This window comes from Oxyura jamaicensis, chromosome 11 (assembly GCF_011077185.1).
Source record: "Oxyura jamaicensis isolate SHBP4307 breed ruddy duck chromosome 11, BPBGC_Ojam_1.0, whole genome shotgun sequence".
Classification (NCBI taxonomy): domain Eukaryota; kingdom Metazoa; phylum Chordata; class Aves; order Anseriformes; family Anatidae; genus Oxyura; species Oxyura jamaicensis.
Window position 1 is genome coordinate 11562207 of NC_048903.1, and position 24018 is coordinate 11586224.

At 38.4% G+C, this 24018-nt stretch overlaps 2 protein-coding genes across 2 annotated transcripts; both read right to left on the reverse strand.

The window, feature by feature from the left end:
- Positions 1–559: 559 nt before the first annotated feature.
- UBA2 (ubiquitin like modifier activating enzyme 2) lies at positions 560–16805 on the reverse strand. Its single transcript, XM_035336526.1, has 17 exons — positions 16533–16805; positions 13119–13202; positions 12788–12858; positions 11544–11608; positions 10963–11063; positions 10681–10802; positions 10013–10080; positions 7958–8079; positions 7134–7233; positions 6433–6593; positions 5435–5528; positions 5223–5335; positions 4597–4752; positions 3899–3995; positions 3685–3790; positions 2806–2942; positions 560–1648 (listed from the first exon to the last, which is right to left on the reverse strand). The coding sequence occupies exons 1-17, from the start codon at positions 16674–16676 to the stop codon at positions 1470–1472; spliced, it is 1920 nt and encodes a 639-aa protein (XP_035192417.1). The 5' UTR covers positions 16677–16805; the 3' UTR covers positions 560–1469.
- Positions 16806–18003: 1198 nt separating this feature from the next.
- On the reverse strand, positions 18004–22906 carry PDCD2L (programmed cell death 2 like). Its single transcript, XM_035336531.1, has 7 exons — positions 22748–22906; positions 22452–22615; positions 22273–22342; positions 21124–21518; positions 20297–20410; positions 18716–18864; positions 18004–18153 (listed from the first exon to the last, which is right to left on the reverse strand). Exons 1-7 carry the CDS (start codon positions 22898–22900, stop codon positions 18023–18025), a joined length of 1176 nt encoding a protein of 391 aa, XP_035192422.1. The 5' UTR covers positions 22901–22906; the 3' UTR covers positions 18004–18022.
- Positions 22907–24018: the final 1112 nt, after the last annotated feature.

The following is a 24018-nucleotide window of genomic DNA, read 5'->3' on the forward strand; positions in this document are numbered from 1 at the left end:
CTAAAAAAGAGATAAAACATTAATTGCATTATAGAATCATAGTTTTGTATCACATTGACAATCTAACACTAAAGAAAACCTGGCCTTTTACCAGATGGAATCAGATGCAGGAACCAAAACTTAGAAAAGGTGCTGGTTTTGGTTTTTACATTCTCTTTCTATATGGTTAGCATTGTTTAAAATTTGTCCAGTTTGCAAACTGCAACAGAATAAATCTTGTCTGCTCAATTTCTCCACTCTGTGAGGCTATCACTTATTTAGGAATAGAAGCAGTTCTGGTTCATTAACGCAAAGTTGAAACATGATTTCAGTGCAGTGACAGAAATGACAGATTAATGCATTCTACGAATCAACACTGATAGTACTGAGAGCTACCGAAGTAATTAAACAAATGCAGTAGGCTTTGAGATACTGTTCCTAAACATTGCACTTTTGCCCTAAGCACAAAATGTAATATACAAAAGACCAGTGCTTTTCTCTTTTTGAAGGCATGAGGTGCTGAAAGCATGTGTGTGGTGGTGCAAATGTTCCAACTGAAGAGGCCAATAATTGATTGTCCAAGAAAAAAAAACATTCACAAAAGTTTTATTAAAAAAATTCCCCTTTCACCTCAAACAAGTGAAGCTTAAGTTCTGTACTACTAGGTTATGTTTAGAAAAATGAAAATAGTACAGTAATTTTGAAGGCTATACATTGTAAAATCCCATAAATCAGCATAAACTCGGACTGTGCAAGCAAATATAGCAAGTATTTCAGATGTCATTTATTTGGTCCATCAGATGTACAGTATAGTAGTAGTATCTGAGTTTACAAAACATCAAATATAAATAACCTGAAACTGTAACAATACACAAAAAAATTGCTTCTTACATTGACATACCAGGCAGTACGAGCTGAAAAATTGGAGTAAATTAACAGTTTTACAGTAATGTACATAGTGCCGGTTGAAGTTTAAGAACACTGTTAAAACATGGCACTAATTTGCTTTAGTGAATTTGCTCCTTGTTCAGGATGTGAAAGATGTTTAGGACTGGACTAAAAATACCTTTCTTCAAGCAAAAATAAAAAATTTAGTTACTTAAATCTGGTCATCAAATGATGACCCTCTACTAAAACGGAGTACGATTTTTGTCCTATTGAATTATACCTAAAAGGTATTTACACAAAAATAACATGCTTTTTTCATGATTGTTTAAGCAAATACTTATCTGCAAGTATTTATAAACTATGTTTCTACTACATTTAATATATGGAATTCAACGTGGAAAAACTTCTAAAAGAGTCTATTGAGATGACAGCTTTATCATCAAGAGAAACAGACAACAAATTATTCAAGCCAATTGTTTGGTATTCCCTTGGAACGAAAACCTTAGAATTAGTCTAGTTCTGGACATTTTTCACATCCCAAAATAATATGCTGTTACTGCATTACATTATCTGAATCATTTTGTCAAAGGGCATTTGCATGTTCAGTCTAACGCTATAATTTCATCTTGCTCCTCTGCCTGCTCCATACGCACTCTCTTTGTACTGATGCACTCTTTGTCTTCTAATTTTCTCTTGCGGCTTTTATCTTCCATATCATCAACATTGCTTGAATGGCCTTCATCTTCAGAATCGATAATCAACAGATCATCTTGATCTGGAGCTGCAAAATACATGTTTTTAATTCCAACGGGTACTGTAAGGATCACCTGCCCTCAAACCAAACTGCATAGAAGATACATCTAAGACAACACATACATCTTGAAGCATTCTCTATCCGTACTTTCTCATTTAATTGCAAGAATATTTTAAATTTCTCTGACAACAGTCTAAAACAGGCTTTTCACACTGTCATTCCCTCTTCATTATAGGTATGGAAAATATTGCAGTAACTCAAAAGTATTCCCATATTTTGGGAGAATTCTTACATTAGCTAACACTAGTGCATTAGCACATTTTTTTTTTTTGCATGTACAGAATAGAAGAGTTGCGTGCTACCTGCAGAAGTCCTTGAGAAAAGAATCCTTAAAAACACAGTAAGCACATTTAATCTCTCCTGAAACAAGTAAGAAGCAAGTGGAAATGACTACATACTTCTATATGTATCTTAAATAGGACCATATGACAGGCAAACGAACATCATCCAAAAGCTTAAGACAGAATTACCGATATTTAACTTTATCTGTCACAACAATAAAACAGTACCATGTTTCCAGTACATTAGCTTTCACTGCTTAGATATCCTGTATTTAAGTTAAGCTATTTTGGGTATATTCAAAAGAACAGCCTATATTAAGAAAATGATGGTAGTTCCTCCTGGGTAGCAAATAGCCTACTGTTTTTGTATGTTTGTTTTTTTTGCCATCTCTTGCTCAAGAGGCAAAAAATAATAATTTTGTAAGCAAATTAATAAAGGTGTCTTCTTAAAATAACAAAATAAAACATGATCAAAGATATCCACAAAGTAACTTTTAATCTGTTGGGAGAAAACAATGAATTTGGTTGATTCTTCTCTATCAAGCAATAGGGTGCCCATCAGATAGAATGGGTCTAACTTTTTAAGTGACTTTTTAAAGTCACTATGCAAATGGTGTATGTTAAGCTGATCACCCCCCAGGTACCTGCAACTTAAATAATATAATTTCAAGGTCTTTTTAACAACCTTTGCATTTTTTTTAACCATTTACTATTATACATATACACAGAGGCAACTTATGTCTTTCTTTTCATGTTAGTCAAGTTAGTCATAAAAGTATTTTAATTAGACAGCCCTACTGACAGATTATTTTGTTTTATTTAAGATTGTTTATTGTGATTTACCTGTTGATGTTGAGGGTTGCGCTCCATCATCGCTACCATTGGTAATATTCTTAGATGTTGGTTCTGATGGTTTAGGGCCAACGTTTTCAGGGGTGTCACCAACAACTTCAAATTCTACGTCTTTTTCTAGGTCTTCGCTGCAGAAAAATCCATATGCTTTATAAACAGCCAGGTGAAAATAAAAACATATTTTTTCACAAACAAAATATGTCATTCAAATTACTAGAGCACTCTGCAATTACGAAAAAGTAAGAAAAATGCATTTTTTAAAAAAGGAAAAGCTGTACACCCCTCTATAATTTGTGCTTTGTCTATTCACAAACACTGTTCCACCCAGTGTTGTGCCTTAAAAATCTTAGGAAAAAATATTATTACCTACGCTTACTTTTCTTCAGTAATTTCACATTTCTATTCTCACTGAAATTACAAGGTGTTAATTTCCTGTATATATTTCTATATATATATATATATCCTATATTTCCATTTATATTACCTTTTTTTTTGTATACATACATCAATTATTAACTTCTCTTTGCATTGCCATACCTGAACACAGGTAGTCTGGCAGATGATCTACTACTCCAGCAGGTTTTTGGTTTTCAACAGTACTTTCTCACTTGTTAGCTGTTCCACAAGTAAATCTAGCTTTGCACTGTATTTTGATGTTGCCTAATGACCAAATTATTCAGATAAACTCTTAGCAATGACTGTTGTAATAAAATAACTATATCGATTCATTAAAAAATTCCTCTTTAACCTCTATATTTTAGCAACCTGATCTTTTAGCTGTATTTGCTAATTTAAAATTCTTAATTGGAAATTCCCTATGGAACCTTTCTACATATATACACAATAAAAAAAAAAATTCAGAATCATTACCTGTGAAGCACGTTGATTAACAGTGTATAATCCTGGAGGAAATCATCTGCTTGTAGTCGAGTGCCATTTCTAATTCCAAAGTCTGATAATTTCCTATGGTTATTTGCTAGAAAAACAGTGAAATACTGTGGTGTATAGAGCTATTTATATAAAGATTTTCTTTCATGTTAAGAAATGAGTACTACTCATGTCTAAAAAGCCTCAGTATTCATACCTTCTGTTTCTCCTTCTTCCGAAGAGATAAGGATAGTTCCTTTTCCATCATCTATTTGTACATCTGGTGCTACCATAGCAAATTTTTCTTTCACTATCTGAAAGGATGAATACAATTATTTAATCCATATCTGACTTGATAATACTCATAAAATAAATAACTTTGAATTATGCTGATTTTCCTATCCTGGCCCATGTTCAGGCATCTGCTAAAGCTGATACTTCTCATTCTCATTTAAAAAAATCTTTTTGCTGTCTGAAACCTGAAGATCTAGTCACAAAAAAGAATGTCTATGACACCTGTGGTCTCACCTTTGCAGGTTCAGATGATAGTCTGAAACTTCTTTTTTAAATACTTATATCATAAATTGACAGAATTACAAATCAGTTGTTACTACAGAACTGTAACATAGCTACTGAACTATTCAACTCAAACACATTTTTTTTCCTGTTAGTTATGAATAGGCTTTTAAAAGACCAAAAAATACAAAATACAAACATTCTTTCACATACATGAACACATATAAACAAGAAGCATACTGGTTAATCTAGCTTTTCTTGTAGATGAGAGAAATGCACGGAGCAGAGAAAATATTATTAGCTTACATTCAGTCAACATATATGGAACAAAAACCTAACTTCAGTACCATACAACATTAGTATCAAAACAAAAGCTGTAGCTAAGATTTAAAGTTTTACCTTGTCCTGGAGTGTTAACACAGTAACTTTGTGTACATTAAGTTTCACAGTCACTTCTGGCTTACTTGCACATACATAACAGTTAGGATTTGGTGGATCCAAAGCACAAGGAACCAATAGCTTCTTTTTGGGATTTGGCTGCTTGTTCAGGAAAATCTTGAAGACAGACAAGAATGAAACAAGTTATTCCATAAGTAACAGCACTCATAAAACCTGTTTTCTTACGGATTTGTTCTCTTAGTCTCATAGGTTGTCCTGTTCTCTAATCCTCTTTGACACGCCTGGTAAACAGGAGAAAGGAAGTATTACAGCTAGTCCACAATGACACCTGTGCTGACTGACTACCTACTGCCAAACAGATCTGTAACATCAGATATGTTTCAAGTGATGTCAGTCTGGTTGTCTCTCCAATCAAACAGCCAATTTTCATGAAATCAGAAGGAACTTAATGATCCTTGAGACTTCTGCTTTTCTATCTATTGCAGCTGAAGGTTCCTAGCACGTTCAGAATGTACTGAAGTAGCAATGAGTGATAGAGTCAAACTACACACTAGTAAAAGCAGGTTAAACATAACTTGAATAAATAGTGAGTAACAAGAAAGTAAAAGTATCATATTCCCACTTACCGTTCTACACTGATCTATTTTTCCTGATAAAATCTTCAAACCCTCCAGCACTATCAGACCAGCTATTACTGCATTAGTAGTAGCTATAGCTGGGATAATATTTCCTGCCATTGCTGCAAAATAAGCAAGAGTATGCAGATTTTTAACAGCAAATGAAAACTAGAAATTGAGATTATTATTTAAATAAAAACAATGTTATATTTTATTCTTACACTTAATATCAAATCTGCTCTTCATATTCATACTGAAAACATGCATCCTGAGGTTGGCAGCGGAAGTGACAAAATCCATTGCCGAAGGGTCATCCTGACAAGAAGTTAACATAAAAAGTATTTACAAATCAAATTACACATTGGGAAAAGTTTGCAACACATGGTACCAAAAACTACTACCTTAAAATCAAATATATATTTTTAAAAGATCCATACAATATTCCATTTCAAAGTTTATGTACTTCCTCTTTCAAACAGTATTTTTAGACAGAGCAGTAATACTTCAAACATGTATTTTAAAATTGTATTTAGTATTTTAATTTAATATATTATTTAGTATATTATTATTAATAAAATGCCTTGTATGTTCGAAATAATGTCTAAATACAAAACCTTACAAGGTTTTATGCTTGGTTTCAAAAGCTTTTTTTAAGAAAGTTTTTTTTTTTTTTTTAATAAATGTTGTAATATAATTTTACTATTTTGTCAACACCCTGTAGTTACGCACTGCTTTTTCCTTATGCCATTGACAACTGACTACAGGAAGATCACGGTCATGGTACTAAGGGAGACTTGATTTGCTTCGTTTTTCTCCAGCAAAACTTGTACTCAGAGCTAATGACTTCCAACTCAGCAGAACTCTAGCAACAAACGACTTTGTAAGAGCAAGTTTTAGAGGTAGCTAGAGCAAATGAAAAATGAACTGGCATTATTAAAATATTTTCAAAATGAAAATATTGCAACTGCTTCTGAATTTGTATGCTTTTTGAGGTTGGTGAAATGTTATTTTACATCACAATACTTAATACTCAAAGGAATACAATGCATATAAAGTATGTATATGCTTACTTATGGAGTTTACTTATGGAAAGTATTTTCAGCGATGTGTCAGCCATTTTTGTTCTTAGTAGTACTGTTCTGGAATTAAACTTAAGGAGTCCAACATTTGTTGCATGTATGTAGAATATAACTGTTTCTTATGAATTTGGTAAACTAACCTTATCCCATATAAGCTCTGCTCCATCGCCTTTCTCAGCCAGGTGAAGTCTCAGGGTTTCAACACTCTTTGAAAATAAGTGTGCATAGCTCTTGACATCGAGAACCTGCTGATCTTTCAAAACCGAGGAGGATTCATTTTGTTGGTCAGATATGTTTTTCTCTTCAAGAAAAGGAAAAAAAATAGTAAGATAAGGAATATTTAGAAATTCGACTAACGTTCTCCCAAAGAGCTAATGATTTGCTAATTCAGAAAAAAATAATTATTTTCTAAGTGAAGAATGGTGTTCTTAAACTACAGTTGCGCCAAGGTTAAAAAAAAAATCCACATTTTCTACTGTAACTAATAGCAATACTGTATCATATTAATAGATGTGCACAAGTTATAGCAAATGTGAATTTTCACCAGAAGTCAACTTTTAGACATAAATTCATCAGTGCGTGAGAGATAAAGTCTCTGGTATTTAAGTTTGTGAAATGCAAATTTTCTATGACTGATATCAAGTATCTGAAATAATTCAAAAACAATTTTTAGGAAAAAAAATCTATGTTGTGAAAAACTAAAAATCTCTAGGAGTCATAAAGAAGTAATATGCTAAGTATCAGTACTCAACTGTGACAGGGAGAAAATGTATGTCACCGCGATGCATTAAGAAACAGAATGTGTGACTTACAAATAGACACCATGAGGAGGAACAATTACCTTGATTTTGTACTTCAGCCCAGTCCAGAGGCACTGGAGGCTTTCTTTTCCTCCACAGCTTATCCATGGTCAGCAAATATCTAATGTCATCTTTGAAAAGCTAGAAAATATTAAAAAACATAAAATGTAAGAGGGAAAAAAGGTATTTTATTTTTACACCTTCACTGACACTGAATAATCAGCACTAGATTTCAGTTTTTGCTCTTCTCCTTGAAAATATTTTCAACCAAATATATAAAATCACATATTTTGTATTTTCAACCGCGCAGGAAAAAAACAAACACAGATATGAAAAACTTATTATTCCGTTTTCTAACATTTACTGCAGAAAGCAGACAGTTCTCATTAATTTGGGGGGGGGGGGGGGGGGGGATTACTACCTATCAACATGACATTCTATACTAGTTTCCTCTAATTATCATTTTTAGCAACTATTTAGAAGGAAAACTCCTAAAACAGTTTGTATTTTGTTATACCAGCATCTGATTATATACACAGCATGAATGATCGCTTTCTGGTCCTCAGACTGGTTCTGATTATGCCTACTAAAACTCCTACAGAATTCAACAGTTTACCTTCTCACATTAAAAGTAATTTGAATGATTTTTTTCCCCATACAACGTGGACAAGCCGTTGAAGTTGTCCACACAGACACAGATGGAATGCCATAAAACAACAAGACCAACACAACAGCAAAACTGGTGGAAGTCAACATAGTTGCATGACTGATGGCTAGTATTAAGTGTTCAAACTGGATTTTGACTTGACTTTAAAGCACCTCATACACTTCAAATAAAGACATTTATTGGGGGTAAAAAAGATACCTTAGTAAAAAGCTTAACTGGATCGTATCCAGTTGATTTAGCCCACTCCTTAGTTGAAACACGTTTAATCTCACCATCTTCATTGGATGCTCGTGCTCTGGCTTCTGCTTCTGCTGGCTCCCCTATTAATAAGGTATTAATAAAATAAATTATTAAAAAAAGAAAATCACATCCAAACATTTCCCTTAGTCAATAACCAAAATTATTCAGGGTCTATAAAATGGCATTAATCTGCACCAAAAACTACTTAGTATTTCATTGCCTAGTCTATTCTGTATTGTGAAGCTTTCTGCTACTTTTAATGCTTAGCCATCATCTTTATTATTCTGAGTGAGTTTGCTAATCGTGTCCGTTGAACAGTACTGGTTCTATCCCCAGTCTTAGAGACTTGTCTAATCAAGACTTATCTCTATCATTTACGTAGTTTATCCACTTCAGGATCTTATCCTTTTTTGCCCATGACATCTTAGCTCCTTTAGGTTCCTCATAGAAGAGTGCCCCCTGCAGATTCAAAACAGAGTAAACCAGATACACTTGTCCACAGATCTGCCAATGCCTCCCAAGCTTTGCCAGTTTGACCAGGGAGTGATAGTATCTTCCTGGCAGAAGGCCACAGCCTGTCTCAGCTTTGTACCCACCACAACTGACGCAGCTTCCCAGGCGGGGTTAACAGTTGTACTTGATGATCTTAGAGGTCTCTTCCAACTTAAATGATTCTATGCTTGTAATCAGCATTATAGCAACTGACAATTTGCTCGCTACAGATACAAGGCCTCTCGATAATATGCTCCCTACAGCTCAAACCTTCCTGATATCCTTCTTCAAGTAAGCAGCATTACGTCTGCTACCTTCATGTACTCCAGCAGTTGTTGATTAAAGTGAGTTTATATGCCACTATCTTAAGAGTTAGCTATTCATTCAGGACTTCATGTAGGAACAACCTGTTAGGTGAATGCTATCCGATAAACAGAAAATGTGAAGAATCCGAGGCAGATCTGAGCTCCTTCTCCCAAATCCACCACTCAAAAGGATCCAAAAGAAGAAGCTGCAAAGATGTTTACTCACCTTTACAGTAACTACAGTTACTGTCCATACAAAAAAATAAGGAATAGCTACAAAAACATCACTTGAAATGGGCATAATTCCTATGCAGATAAATGTGGAAGTGTTTCAAACTAGGAGAATTCTAACATGATCTCTCTGTTTTCAGTTTGGCAATTCCTCAGTTATGAGTGGAAAATGCAGAGTGACTACAAATATCACTCCGTTTTCAATCCTTGGTTCAGAAGGCAAGCCTCCCAGCTGCAGGGAAGGAATTACTCCATCAAAACCAAATATACTGCAAAAAAACGCTGCTCTGTGACGATCAGTAATACTTAATTTTCACATCAAATTCACTTTTAACTTCTTTGTGCACATGGAGAAGACAGCTTGCTCCAGAGGGAACAGGAATCTCTGAATATATATAAGTGCATTCATCTAAATCATTTATCACACACCTGGATGTATTAACTGGCATTTCATGACTACCAAGCATAATGACTGTGTTCCTCGCAGCTGCTCTACCCACACTCTCTCTGAAGAGAGCTAGTGCATGACAGTGACCTATCTAAGGTTGTATTAAAAGGTTTTGACAACAGCTGAAGTAATCACTTCATTAATGTTTTAGGCTGCCCACGAGGACTACAGTTCTGACTGCTGAAAACTATTAAAACACTGGCATTCTGAGAAGGCTTTTTTTTTTTGCACACTGGCCACACAAAGACCTCTGGTATACACAGTGCATTGAGTTAACTAAAAAAAACAAAACACCTTGAGCCTGCTTCAAGCTTTTAAGAAATGGTAGTATGAGGAAACTAAAGTATGTGTGGTGCACACAAATATCTGTGCTGTAAACACAACCTAAATTCATGTTGTCCATGGGCACTGTAAGTGGAATCCTCCTAGAAGAAAGTGGGGTTGAAATGTAACTTTACGAAATGGACAGAAGCGAGTAAATATGTGACATAAAACATTTTAGTAACAGGCTAAATTACCAGTTTATATCACACTTACAGGCAGCTTCAGGATCAGCTCTGTCAGGAGAGACTTCTTGATCAGCATCCTCTTCTCCAAACAACTGGCTATATTATAATTAAGAACAACAATAAGACACTAGATTTTCATCATGTCTGTTTAAAGACTGAAATATTTGCTATCTGACATTTACCCACTCTAGAATTCTTGCTATCAGAAAGCCACTTCATACATTGCTTTTTCAATTGTTGGAATTCATCACATGCAGACTTAACACTGACAATGCCAAAAGTCCAATATAAAAATTAATACAGCAAAACAGATCTATTTAACTAATTCAACAGTTCATCTCTTTCCATGATCCCTGCAACCTTTATCTCTGTTAATACAACTGTTACACTGAAAAACGTAACTTCCATACAAAAGCAAAGGATAAAGCATCCTCAGGATACACTGCTCTGACAAACTTTTCTGTCAGATTTTATGTGAGATCACAACAACCGCTGAGTACTAACTGACATGCTATCTTTATATTAAAAACAACAACAACAACAACAACAAAGAACTGGAGGTTTTCGCTATAATCCACATTAATTTTCAAATGAAGTGTGTCTTTTTTATTTCTTAATCTGTAGGTTTAGAAACTTACAAAAAGAGAGTGAGTCACAGTACCTATTTAAAAAAATAGAATAAAAAAGACAACTTACTTAAACAAATACTTGGCCCACACAATGCAATGGATAGGTTCCGATGGCGTATTTCGGATTGTGCAGCCTGGAAAAGTCTTCTGAGTTGGTTTAGGATGACATTCATAACATTCTGTCACTCCCTGGTGAAAAGTGAAATATTTACTTGTCACACTGCAAAGGCTACTGATAGTATATGCTATTATCAGATGAACTGTAACTTTATCTCAGAACACCCAACACCCTGTTGTCTAAAATAGCCAATGATTTAAACTTAGTGACAAGAGTAACATGGAACCTAACCTTCTTAATAACTGTTACTTGTCCAAGGTAGCCTGCAGTGCCACTCTCTATCAGAGGAACATCAGCAGCCAGGCACATCCTGTTCACATGGTTGCGGGCAGCTGCAAAGCAAGAGGTTTTAAAGAAAAAAAATGAATAATTAGAAAAAAAAGTTTGACTTCACCAAACACAAACTAGCCTCCTATGCAGACATTGACCCTGAATCTGCATTATTTTGCTATAGAGCACTATACCTTTTTTACAAAGCCAATTTTCCAATTAAAACAAAATATATTGACACTATTAAACATGGCAAACAACTGAATAAAGTTATATATGTATACACAACACACATCAGTTCCCATAAAGCAGTGACATAGCAGCCAATGTTTACTTACAAAGCACCTGTAAAAGCACTTACTACACTTTCAAGTTTCTAGTGAAGAACAAAAATATTAGTCAAACTACAGCTGGCTTAAGAGAATGGATGTTATTTAATTGACACTGCTCAAGTACTTATAGTATAACATGTTAAAGTTCTGTTCCTGTGAACAAGCAACAGTATTCTTATCTCCAATACAAAATCATAGTGAAAACTTCACCTCTGTTATCCAGAGCATTCATAACCAACGTAAACTGGCGGAAGAACTCTACGTTATAGTCAGGGCTACAGAAAAGAAAAACAATATGGCACATCAAAGTTGTTGGTTATTACGCCACAACAGAAACTACACATATGGAAAAGGCAGTATAAATTATACATACTATAAATTTACTGCTAGCCTTCAACAACCCCCTTTGTCTTCTGCCCATTCTAAAGCTGTGTAAATGCATGAATTTCATTCCACTGAAAGGAAGCTTTTCCAATTATTATTACTATGTCCAATGGAACAGGAAGACAATGGAAAAAGTGTTTATGCTGCTCTGACCTAATGAGTAAATTGGCTGAGCTCTGATCACTGACCTTAAAAACACCATCAGCTGAGGGTAAAATGCACATACTATAATTATCACAGCTCATCAGATTGTTCATAATTCATTATAGTTATATTTTATATATAATTTAATTATATCATAATTCAATTGGTTGTGATTGTGCCTCCATACCCTTAGGAGCCAAGATGAGAGAGTTTAAAATCTTGACACTTTAGTACCCTGACACTGTGTTTTTCTGACTTAAATAAGGCAATGGCAAAGATGACGGAGTAGCAAGGAAATAGGATTAAAGGTTCTACAGTTCCAGGAGAAGGATGCAACGAGCCAATGCTTCAGTGGCTAACAGCAGTATCAGAGCTAAAACCTCAATATTACAGAACATTACTTTTTTTGTTTTTTCCTTAAAAAGGGACAAATATGCATTTAAATGTGGGAAATACGGCTAATGCAAATCTACATGATCTCATACTTTACTAATTTGTTATGGAACACAAAGACTAGATTCTAACAGTTTAGGGGATAATAATATCATATGAGTGATATAAATATTACTTGGTTATCTATATACACACAAAGGACCTTTTTTTTCTTAAATCATGGACTCAACATTCACATTTCTTTTAACCTAATTATTGCTCATTAGGACATCCTTACAGTGTAGAAATTTATGTAGTAAATGTTGGTAATAATGTGCAAATTACATACAAGCAAACAGCTACAAATATCAGAGCTTAAGAAAACTCATGCAAAATTCACTCCTCCTACTCAGGTGCATGGTAGCCTCTTATTTACAGCAATTTCTTCTTATTGCAGAAGCTTTGTAAAGTATCTTAAGGCACATCATTGCAGCATTGAAATAACAGTACTTGAAAGTCAAGACGTGTAATTAGAGCTTAAAAAACAAACATACTTCATGATGCTATCATGGTAAGCTATAATATTAGCTTCTGGAGAAAACTGTAACACGCTTTCCTTGGCAACCTAGGAATAAAAACAAAACAAAACAAAAACACCACTTATTATTTCTTCCATCTTTCTAAAGAGACGCAATACCTGTTGAGTATTGAGTAAATTGACTACCTTACAGATTTTAATACTTTTAAATGCAATGTTATAGACAGCCATGAGCAACCAACTAAAACTTACCTCTTAACAGCATAAGCAAAATTGACATGTTTCTAACAATGTCAATAAAAATAACACTGAATAAGTTAAGACTTGAGCTTTGACTCTTTCCTCACCTGTGATTTCGATCTTCCAACATGCTTCTTTTGAAACAAAAACTGCCTGTTGAGATTGCTGACATCAATAGTATCCAAATCAATCTATAAACACAGAAAAGGCGGCCATTTCACTTTGACAGATATAAAAGGAACAAAATTAATAATAGATTTTGAAGCAAACATGATAGGATCTATAAAGTTTATGCATTAGGTCCTTTTCAGACCTGCATACAGTTATTACATCTGCACTACAGCAACTATAAAGGCACAATGATCAATTATTCATTTGCAAGAATCCATTCATTTTAAATAATTATTAACAATGGGATCATCTCAAAAATTAAGAGCTTTATGACAACAAACTTTCTTCAGAAAGAGTCCTTAGTATACGGCACACAAAATTTTGAGATACGCAGGCTATTTAATAGAAAGTCAATAAGTGACTCCCCTATTTACTGTTGGATGAAGATTGTAGTGATAATTCATCAGGAGCACAGCGTACACACTCAGGAAATACTTCAGGATTCAGTCAGGCCCCACATGGGACTAGTCACCATGAACAGAGCACTACACCGTGCTTCCCCAGGGTCCGGGAAAGGCTACCCAGCACCCTAATTAGCACTTCTCCTTCGTGTTTGAACACGGCTTTGAGCAACTCTTTGAAAGAGTAAACTGAGAGCTGCACTGTCATCTAATTCATATACTGCGGGGCAAGCTTTTATGATTGGACACCGGGACCCACTGCTTAAGTGCATATTAAAAAATTATGAAGTTCACTTAAAAAAAAAATAATCCAGTCATGCAATCAAGATGTTTAAAAAACAGACACAATTCATGAAGCACAACCTGAAAGTACGCCATGACCTTAATTCCCCTAAGAGCCATGTTTCTATTCATTAATATACTCACGTGAACATCCTAATTGCAAACATCTTTGCCCCCCCACCACAAGAATTAAGATTTATTCATTTCTTTGTTGCCACTATTTTTCCTTTATACTCATGCTACTCTTCTCATGCCCCTAACATTTTTAAATAGCAGGGGGGAGGGAGACAATCCCTGAGCCTCAGCAGCATTTCCCCAGCTCCCTTGGCAATGCCGACACCCTCAGCGCCGTGACACCTTCAGCTCTGTGGTGTACAGAGAGCCAGAGCGTGCAGCGGAGGTGTAAGCACGACCTGCTGAGGGGCTTCTCATTGGCTTTTCGTTTTAGGCACCAAACTCAAGTAATGAAAAAAGGTATGCACACACTTCTCATTAAGGACCCTCTACAGCAAGATCCAACTTCCAAGATTAAACTTCCTGCTGTCTGAAGGAAGTACTTTTAATTTAAGGATTAAAAACTAATGTATTAAGCTGCAATAGCCAAAGAGTTTTATTTTAAAAATACATAAAAGCACCTGTGGATACCTAGCGAACAGAACATACACACTTTCAGAAATGCTTTATGAGGTACAGGGTGTTTATTACCTATAGGATCTCCATAACCAACTGCATCTCCTAACTAAAACAATATTTGCCTGAAAACACACTTCTACCACCTTTCCTTTCTTGTAAGGCACAGTCAGAACACTTGCACAGTCCAAAGCCATGAAGTTCGGGAACTTGAAGTGAAACTGATTAAGTGCATAATTCTGTTAAAACATCCGCTCCCCAGAAAGCCTTTATTTAGCACTTTAACTGGAGAAGATAACAAGTCACTTAAGCTACAGCTGAAAACTGATCTCGAGCAATACTGCCAAGACCAAGAAAGCAAAGGAAGTTCTTCTCCAAGACAATACTTGAGACCACCACACACAACCAAAACTACAATTTAGCTAAGAATGATCAGAATCTGACAGTTCTTGCATTAAAACAACTTTGAACTTTTGTAACTCCCCTTTCTTAAGTTAGAAGGAAAATACCTCAGAATTTCAGAGGAATACATAATTGTGTTCTCAATTTAGACTTGGATTTTGACTAATTTAATTTTGTTCTTGATTCATGAGAAGAAAGACACTGTGATTCAACAAAGTGTACTTAATAATGTTACATGTTTCTGGTGTTCAAAATTGTATTAGTTTTAGTATTAATGTTATGTTAAAAAAAAAAAAAACTTTCAGTTTACTTACAAAAAAAAAAGCATTTTCACAGTTTTTGAGTTTATTGGTCTGTAAAAATCAAGGAAAATTCCCAGCAATACCATGAATGCTGACAAAAGCAATTTCTTCTACTGATATCAATTTTCCTCTGCACACAATTCTATTTTTGCTCTCACCTTGTCTTTTGCCCATCCACTCCACGTTATCAAAACGTTACTCTCTTGCATAAAACACTGCCAGTAATATTTTTAAATTAAGATGGCCCTGATCCAACATATACTTAACTTAATGGAATCCAACCAAGTCAGACTTGAAAGACAACCCCAAAAAATCAAACTAAAATAAGGGAAACAATAAGCATGCCCCCAATGAGATTTATGCTTAATGACTAACTGGAAAATCAGGAGATACTAAACTCTATTTCAGTGGACTGCAGGAGCACACAAATGACACAGTAAGGGGCGTTAAGTAAGGAGGGGAAAAAAACTGCAGAAACCGCAGGCTTCTGCTCTCCTTCATAGGTTTTGTCCACTCATATGTTAAGATTTGATAGGCTTTCACTGGTGGATTCAAATCAAAGGGCAGTGAGGAATTACACTTTAGCATATCATATAAAGCTTAAACAAAAAGAGATTTCAGTGGAAAGGCCTGAGTTATATGGTAACAGTGCAAAACTGTAGCTGGACTCCTCTGCCTGCTGATACAGTTCTAGAGAAAAGCTGTTTCTAATGAGCGCTGCTCAACAAGTCTTAATGCAGAAACAAACTTCTTACAACCTGCCACTAAAGTGGCTCCTGGCAAAGCGCTGGAAAGTAAAAACGTATTCGACCAAACAGGATTGTGCTCAATTTGTCCTCCCCTGACTTCATAACATGAAGTCACGAAAACGCTTTTCATGACTGCAATAAGGGGCTGGTAAGGAGGTCATTTCGTTGCCATCCCCTCGGCTCTGTCCTTCCTACCCCCGCAGATTACCATCGGGAAGCAAAAGCGAAAGCAGCAGCAGCCCGCGGGCAGCTCTCACGGCGGGTTCCCGGGGCTGACAGCTTTACGGTCGGCTCCCCAAAACGCAGCCCCCCCTTGGCGCCTGCCGCCGCCAGGCCGTTACCCCCGGCACCAGCAGGGGCCGCGCTGAGGAGAGCCGAGCCCCAGCCCGGGGGGTGCCCGCGGGGACAGGGGGGCGCCCGCAGGCCGCGGCCCTTTGTGCCGGGCCCGGCCCCCGGCGGCGCTGGCGGGCCGCGGCAGTTTGAAAGCACGCCGACAATGCGGCGGGGCCCGCGCCCCCCTCCCGCCCCTCGCGCCACACGGCGGCCCCGCGCCTCCCGCCCCTCACCACCCCCCCGGCCCGCACCACGTCGATGTTGCCGAAGCCGGTGAGCACCAGGTCCTTGAGCAGCTCGCAGCCGATGCCCCCGGCTCCCACCACCAAGAGCCGCGCCTGGGCCACGGCCTCGGCCAGCTCGCGGCCCAGCGGGCCGGCCACCGGCGCGGACATGGCGGCGGGGGAACGGCGGCGGCGACGGGCGGGCTCGGCTCGGCGCGGCGGGGCTCGGCGCGGCTCTCCTCAGCCGGGCCGCACTCCGCACAGCGAGCCCGGCGCGCACCAGAGCGCCTCCCGCCCGGCCCCGCAGCGCCCCCCGGCGGCGGGAGGGCCCCGGCCCGCCCCCACGGGCGGCAGCGGGCGCCGCAGCTCGGGCGGGGCTGGGCGGGAAGCGCGGGTTCGAGACCCGCTCCCGCCGCTCGGGGCAGCGCCGCGGGGAGGCAAAGTTTGTGTGCGGGCAGCTCCCCCAGCCCTCTCAGGCACCTGCCACGGCGGGAAAAGCACACGCCTGGCACCCACGGGGAGCTCAGGCACTTTCTAGAACTATAACGTAACAGTTTTTAACCTAAGTTAACCAACTCACCTCTGAATGCTGACATGGTAAGCTACGAGTCATCTCTAGAAATGCAGTTTTGCAAAACATTTCATTATTTTAACTCCCTCCCCCTCTTACTTTCTTAAGACTTCAGTAGATTAATTTATGCTGTGGCATTCAGCCTGTACAAAAAGCTTTAAGGACACTTACTTAAATTACTCCTCCATTAAGTCAATTAAAATACTGCAATTTAGCTTAAACCAACAGGGAGTTCACAGAAGAATTTAGACTGTTAACTAAAGCAGTGTGATCAGCTTGCAAGCACTACAACGGCAGTAACACAGCAGGTGCTGTACCATTCTGTACCCACAAGAACAGAAGTGCTAACAGAAGTTTTCACTTTCTCCATCCCAAGTAACTGTCAGAGCTCATCTAGCTCTGCAAATGTAATATCCTTCAGCGGAAAAACATACAGAAAAGCTTCATCACAGGACGACCGTAGTTACACCAAGGCCCTCTCAGCCACTGCCCACTGAGTTTCCAATCTGTCATCAATACAAATAAAGCAGATTTGTTTTTTAAATACTTAGATTAAGCTTCTCATTGCTGCTAGTTTCTAAAAACTGGATCCCATTAGAATGATCAATGCAAAGTATAACAACAGAGTGCAGTTAGGCAACCTTTCTCCTTTACATTCTTCCTGTGTTTAAAAGTTTCCATGTTTAAAAGTGTAACTAGAATCCTGAAACAACCTCTACACTTCTATTTGCACACGTAAACAAAGTAAGCAAGTTTTCTGTTGCCACATTTTAGAGGCACCTTGACTTGTAGGTTATTCTAGAAAATAAGCACCATGACATCAAATCAATTTCACTTTACACCACATTTGAGGAAAACGCTGTTGCATAATTACGTACTTTCAGCTGCAGAAAAAAAAAAAAAAAAAAAGAATAAAAGAGACTTTCCATCTCCGCAAAGAAACAATTTATTTAAATAATTTCTGATCAGGGTCTTCTTGTACAAAAAGAAATTCTTCAAGAGGGGTTTGATGATTTAGTGGCCAACAGCTTTTCTCACATGTATAAACTATAACAGTCCCAAATTCCACTGACAGATCTAAAAACAAAACAATAAAGGGATGTCATGTATTAGAAAAATTACTTAGAGGCTATTGGATATTACCGTAGTTCAATCTCCCAAACAAAAAGTATTTTCTCATATTCAGTCTCCTACAGACATGGCATTTTTTAATTTAAAAGATTTTTATCAAGATCTTAGCAAGCTGGCTGAGAATTTTCAAGGAGCTTCTTACATGTCTGCAATTTGACAATATTTATTATTTTCCAAGGCTTCATTTAAAAGGTAGCAATTACTCCCAAAGTCATGGAATTATCTATATTGTTGTTATGACAATTCACTGGGGAGGAAATGAAGCTGAAATCCATGAATCCCCATAAACCAGAGTTACATCATTTGCTTAATGGAACCTATAATGGAAACATGTATAATCCATATGGACATATCTAGCTGTTTGTAACCTGTATAATCCTATGACCACTGTAGTTGGGCTTGTCAGCGCCTATAGCTAGCAAGAAACGATCCAAGTTACAGTTCACTGAACTTTACCAACAAGGTGACTGTTTCCAATATTCATTTAGCTAAGTCAAAAGCCAATAACCTGAATTGCTCTGGAGCATGCTGACCAGTGCCGGCATAAGTTGAAATTCAAATATTCTTTTGCTTCCGCAGTTACTGCAGGCTGGAATACCTTCGTTAAAGTTGGCTGGAGGACAAGTTATGAATAAAGGCTGACCACCCCAGGAGTATCTTAAGAGAAGAAAGGAAAAAAAGAAACATTTATTTTTTTACCTAGATTTCATAGGAAAATACACAAACATTATTAGGAGCCAGAATCATTGCTTAAGCTTCAGATGAGTCATTCAACAAAAATTAAAGATGTAAAGTTGGACCTTCAAAGGAAACACCTGGAAAGTCTTAACAAAAGAGCTGGATTTAAAGGAGACAAATGCTTTAAATTGACACCTCCAAAATACACTGTACCTGACTCAATTAAACAAACTAGAGCTCAACAGGGATCCGGAAGCCCAGGAAAAATGGGGTTTGAACATTTGTGTCGGGCACCTATTGCATATATTCACAATGACCTTGAAGGGAAAAGGAAGGGCTACGTAAAGTCTGTAACTAGCGATACTCATAGGGGTCACTGGATGCAGAGTTTTGGAAAAATGGAAAACTCAGAGAGCTTAATACTGCAAAGTGATAGATCCAGTGGAAAAAAAAAAAAAAAAAGTTGTCTGAAAACATTACTTGCATTCTCTATCAGTAATTTTTCTGTATAGTCTTTGACAGTTAATTAATGGAAGTTTCTAATATTTCTCATGTGCATAACCAGCCCTTCAGACTTTACCTCCTCATCAAAATGGTACCAGTTAATTCCACCTGGTTCTGGAAACCTGATAAACAAAGGTCGTGTCACTAAACTGAGACAGCTTGACCAGATGGGTTGCAGCAGACTCTCTGGAATAAAGTTGTTAAAGACAAATACTTTGTATGATCCATGAAAATTACTGTTATTATCTCATACTACAAATAAGTTGATTTGAACTCTGATATTCACATTTTATTTTTCATTCACAATTCCTCTTTTTGGAAAGAAGTTTTTCTGAGGCTTAATCTGCTTTTGTTCTAGGAAAGTAATCTCTTTACAAGAAATGAAGTCTACACAGTCACGAGGGGTAATCGTAAGCTGCAAATGAACTCAGGCTTTAAAATGAGGAATTTCTTACTTCAGTAACATTGCAGAGACTGAGACATAAGACATAAGCAGTAACAATTAGAAAACTTTAGAGGAGAGAGCCTTGGAAGTATATCACAGCACACCACTGTGCATTACACTTCCACCTCAGAACTTTCTCTTGAAAACCTCTACACCTGGATTTCAGTAAGTCTTTAAAGACAGCATGGGTCTGCTCTCATCAGGTCTTAAGTTGAAGAAGGTCTCCTACAGACAGATCTGGGGGCTCTGATTATGCTTTGCCTCTCATCCACTTAATACTTTGTCCTGAAAGTCCAACCAGGGACTGAAGTCTTACCACTCAGGCACGGTAATAGCACTCTCAGCAAATTTTTCAATTAAGAAAAATAAATAAATATTTCCAGTCAAATAATTTATTTTGATTTACTAACAGTCCATATCTATGCTCTATATCTCCCTGTTACAAGCAGCTGATCAACGTACCTTAAAATCTGTTCATGACAGACAGATATTTTTTTCATAAATTTATGGAACATGTGGTCCCCACTTTTGACTTCACTCTTCTCATATTTTTCTTTATCACCTTCAGCTGCAAAACTGTGAGAACAATAAATGAAACAAAAAATCCAATGCAGTACAACATGCATGCTTCAAATAAGCAGTGGTTACTATACATTCACGTTAAAATAAATACACTAAAAAAATATACATATTAAATTACAGGCAGTTACTTTCTCAGCTTGCAGCTGAACATCCTGCTTCTAGTTCTTTGGCATCTCTTACTGAATGTTTCAAACCACTACATCTAATTCAATTCTACCAGATACCCACTTAAACCTAAAAAAATAATTCCTTTAGTAACTGCTCAGCAGTTGTCTAGTTTTCTTAATTATAAATTTAAAAGGAGTGTAATTTAAGCATAATCAAAGTTCTATGATTCCATCAACATTAAAAAAAAATAATCAACAGAACACAACAACTAAAACCCATTCTATGCATACTCTGCAATTGACAGTAGCTTTAGTTATCAAAAAATTCAGCATTGTTGACAATTCAGGGAAAGTCACTGTAGACATTAATACAATTAAAAAAGGATGGTCTGGATATTAAGTTAAAATTGAAAATATTTTCAGTAGCTACATCCAAAAACTGTTTTTCAAACTTCTTCATCAAAAACTCCATGAGTCTACCTGATACCATCATCCCAGTCTCTAGTTAAAATTCTCAAGTAGCTAAGCTCTTAAAAATGCAACTGGAATAAGAAAAGCTTTAGCCTTCGCTTTCAGCATGAAATTCAAACCTGCGCGCACCTTTCTGACATCAAATGCTCCAAATCAACACCCTCTCTCTGCTGATACTCCTTCCATAGCTCATCTGCATGATCTGTATCAAGGAAACCAGCATAGTCTTCCTCATCCACAACACTAATGTAATAGGGATGGAACACAGGAGCTGAAGTGGCTGTTACCATATCCTCCCTGACTGGAAGATCCATATCCAGGGAACCTGACACATCTGTAGCTTCAGACAGGCAAAGCTGTTCGAACTGGGATGCACACTCCGCTTCTCTGGATGAGGAGCTGCTCGTCACTTCTTTTAAGCCAAGCAGCTGAAGGGCACATGCAGGAGATTCTGCTCCATCACAGACTCCCCAGTCATCTGCCTCATCACACCAGTCCTTCGCAGAAAAGTTAGATTCTTGTTTCTGGGTAGGGGGAAGAAAAAAAAGAAGAGAAACACTTTCAACAGCTACCTAATACACTCCAAATACAGATTTACTAATGTAACAGATAAGAGAGGTAAAACCTTACCCTAATGCTTAGTATTTTTTGCCCATTACCCCCAGAATACCAGGTACCAGCATACCCATCATGCTTCTCACAGCAGCACACTTATGGCAAAAAAAAAACAAAACAAAAAAAAAAAAAACTAGAGAAATGGGGCAAGAGTTAATTCATGTTTTGCATGGGCTTGCATTGCCATATCTAGATTGTTGGCACAACTGACAGTAGCTGGTTTGGAAATATTTAACTGAACCAGTTACTGCACCACAGCAAGCTCAAAGAATAGATACAGATGAAACCTAAAGCAGCACAGTCCTTTAAAGTACAGTTGAAAAACAGTGTTTAGGTAGATTCAGTCATTATGATATTAAATATCAATTTTAACCATATAACTGGATTGCAACCTCCACTTTAAAACTACTCTAACATAAATCACAAGTAAAAAATCAATCTTGTCGTACGCAGCATATAGTGCTCGCTGTACCAAGGAGCCTGTGACTGTGATGACTTCTCCATGTGACTCAAAACCAGCACGTGGCACAATTTCTACTGGGCAGCTATGGCTGCTTAAACAAGCACACATAGATATGAAGCTCACCCGACTTAACTACTTTTTTATTTGAAATCCTCCTGTACTTCATACAAGCAGACAAGAAAGTGGCTTGCTGGTTGTACCTGCTTTAAACTGCAACCTCGTGCCTCCTTTTCCTGAGTCTGCAAGCACTGGGAGCGCAGCACTTTCCAGCTTCAGCGTGGCACATGGAAAGAAAAGAGAAGGGCGTTGAAGCAGCAGAGCCGCTGACCAGGGGGGTGTTTCCGAGCCGCCAGCACAGCGCATCCCGCTCCCTCCTCACCTGCGGGGCTGCCCCCAGCAGCCCGTGCCGGGGCAGGCGAAGACGTTGGCGAGGCGGTGGCAGGGCAGGCCCCGCAGCGGGCAGTACACCTGCACCAGGTGCGCCAGGGCAGCACCGCACGCCCCACAGCGGGGCTCGGCCGGGCGCAGGGCAGGCAGCGCGTCCTGCAAGCCAACACCGCACGCACCGTTGGAGGACGCCCGCGGGGGCTCCGCCGGAGCCGCGGCCGTGCCGCCCCACAGCTCCGGCTCGGGGCAGAGCCCTCCCTCCCCACCTCCCTCCCTCCCCGGCCGTACCGCGGAGCCGCCCAGCTTGTTGGTGGCCCAGGCCGGGGCCTCCCGGCACGGCCCGGCCATGGGGGCGTCGCGAAGCCCCAGCAGCACGGGACGCCTCTCCTCCGCCATGGCACCGCAGCGCAGCCCCGCGCTGAGGGGAGCTCCCACACGCATGCGCGGGCCCGGCGGGAGGGGACGGGAGGGGGCGCGCGCTGCTTGCGGCCGCCATCTCAAGCCGCTGGGGTGGGTTCCTGTCAGGGGATCCTGTCAATGGGCGCTCAGCTCCGATGAGAGGGCGGTGAGCCCTCGGAAGGAGGGATAAAGGGCCCAAAGTCACACCGCCCTTGCAGCCCCCAGAATCAGGTCCAGCAAAGAAAGCTGAAAAATCCAGGCTGGGGGACTTTAAGTAAAAAACAGGGCTCGTTTGTGGCTTTTTGAGTGGCACATAACCACAGCATATACACAGTAGTGCTGAAGAACAGCCAGTCTTGTACTAGATTACATGCACTTTTTTACACCCACATCCAAACAGGCCATTTGTTTTAGTATAAAGGAAATCCTCCTTCAGATAGACATTACATGAGCTAAAATTACCTGAGGTAATATCAAGCAATTACAACATTTTGAAGTTACACAGACGCTTTTACTCAATCATAAACAAATTTGCAATATAATTATTTTTTTACTCAATCACAAGCAGACATTAGCAACATAATTTACTTCAGGCTTTTAAAGTTTTTAAATACCTTGACTACTTTAAATCAAAATTTTATAAAACACACCTATTATGTATTCCCTACCTGTTTCTGGGTTCTGGCACTGCTTCCATATCCCAAGCACTGGTTTATTTATAATGTGGAGTTAAATCTGTGGGGAAAGAAACAGGAAGATTTATGTTAGTCTTAGTCTAAATAAGGACATAGGCATGTGTGCAAAACTGCTGTGAAGCTTACTGCCCTGATAGCCAAGATGCTGTAACGATTAGTCCTTACTATGGCAAAAGAAAATAATTTTTTAAAATCAGACAAGGCCTTGTTTCAGCTGAATAAAAAAGTAATTCAAGGAAAAGGTACTCAAGTGTCAGGTTTAGGCTACTGTAACTAATCCTTTATATATTTTATGTATCAGCAAACACTGCTGTCACAACTAGGTAATCTCTACAGAAATGGTTTGTGTTATTACAGGTTAATCCTAAGAAACCTTGTAACCACCCCTAACCAACCTTTTCCTGAAATCGCTGCTGCGCAGCGCAACCTTTTGGGTGAGTTATCTTAATCCACTTCAGTGCCAGA

Bases quoted from the DNA above. Each gene is read 5' to 3' on its own strand.
- UBA2 (XM_035336526.1), bottom strand. From the start codon at position 16,676: ATGTCCGCGCCGGTGGCCGGCCCGCTGGGCCGCGAGCTGGCCGAGGCC. The intron at 8,080-10,012 runs GTAAGTGTGATA...CCTTATTAATAG, and splicing joins AGCTGATCCTGAAGCTGCCT to GGGAGCCAGCAGAAGCAGAA. The intron at 4,753-5,222 runs GTAAGTGGGAAT...TCTGTCTTCAAG, and splicing joins AAATAGATCAGTGTAGAACG to ATTTTCCTGAACAAGCAGCC.
- PDCD2L (XM_035336531.1), bottom strand. From the start codon at position 22,900: ATGCGTGTGGGAGCTCCCCTCAGCGCGGGGCTGCGCTGCGGTGCCATG. The intron at 20,411-21,123 runs GTGCGCGCAGGT...TTGTTCTCACAG, and splicing joins GAGCATTTGATGTCAGAAAG to TTTTGCAGCTGAAGGTGATA. The intron at 18,154-18,715 runs GTTATTGGCTTT...TTTTGTTTTTAG, and splicing joins CATGCTCCAGAGCAATTCAG to ATCTGTCAGTGGAATTTGGG.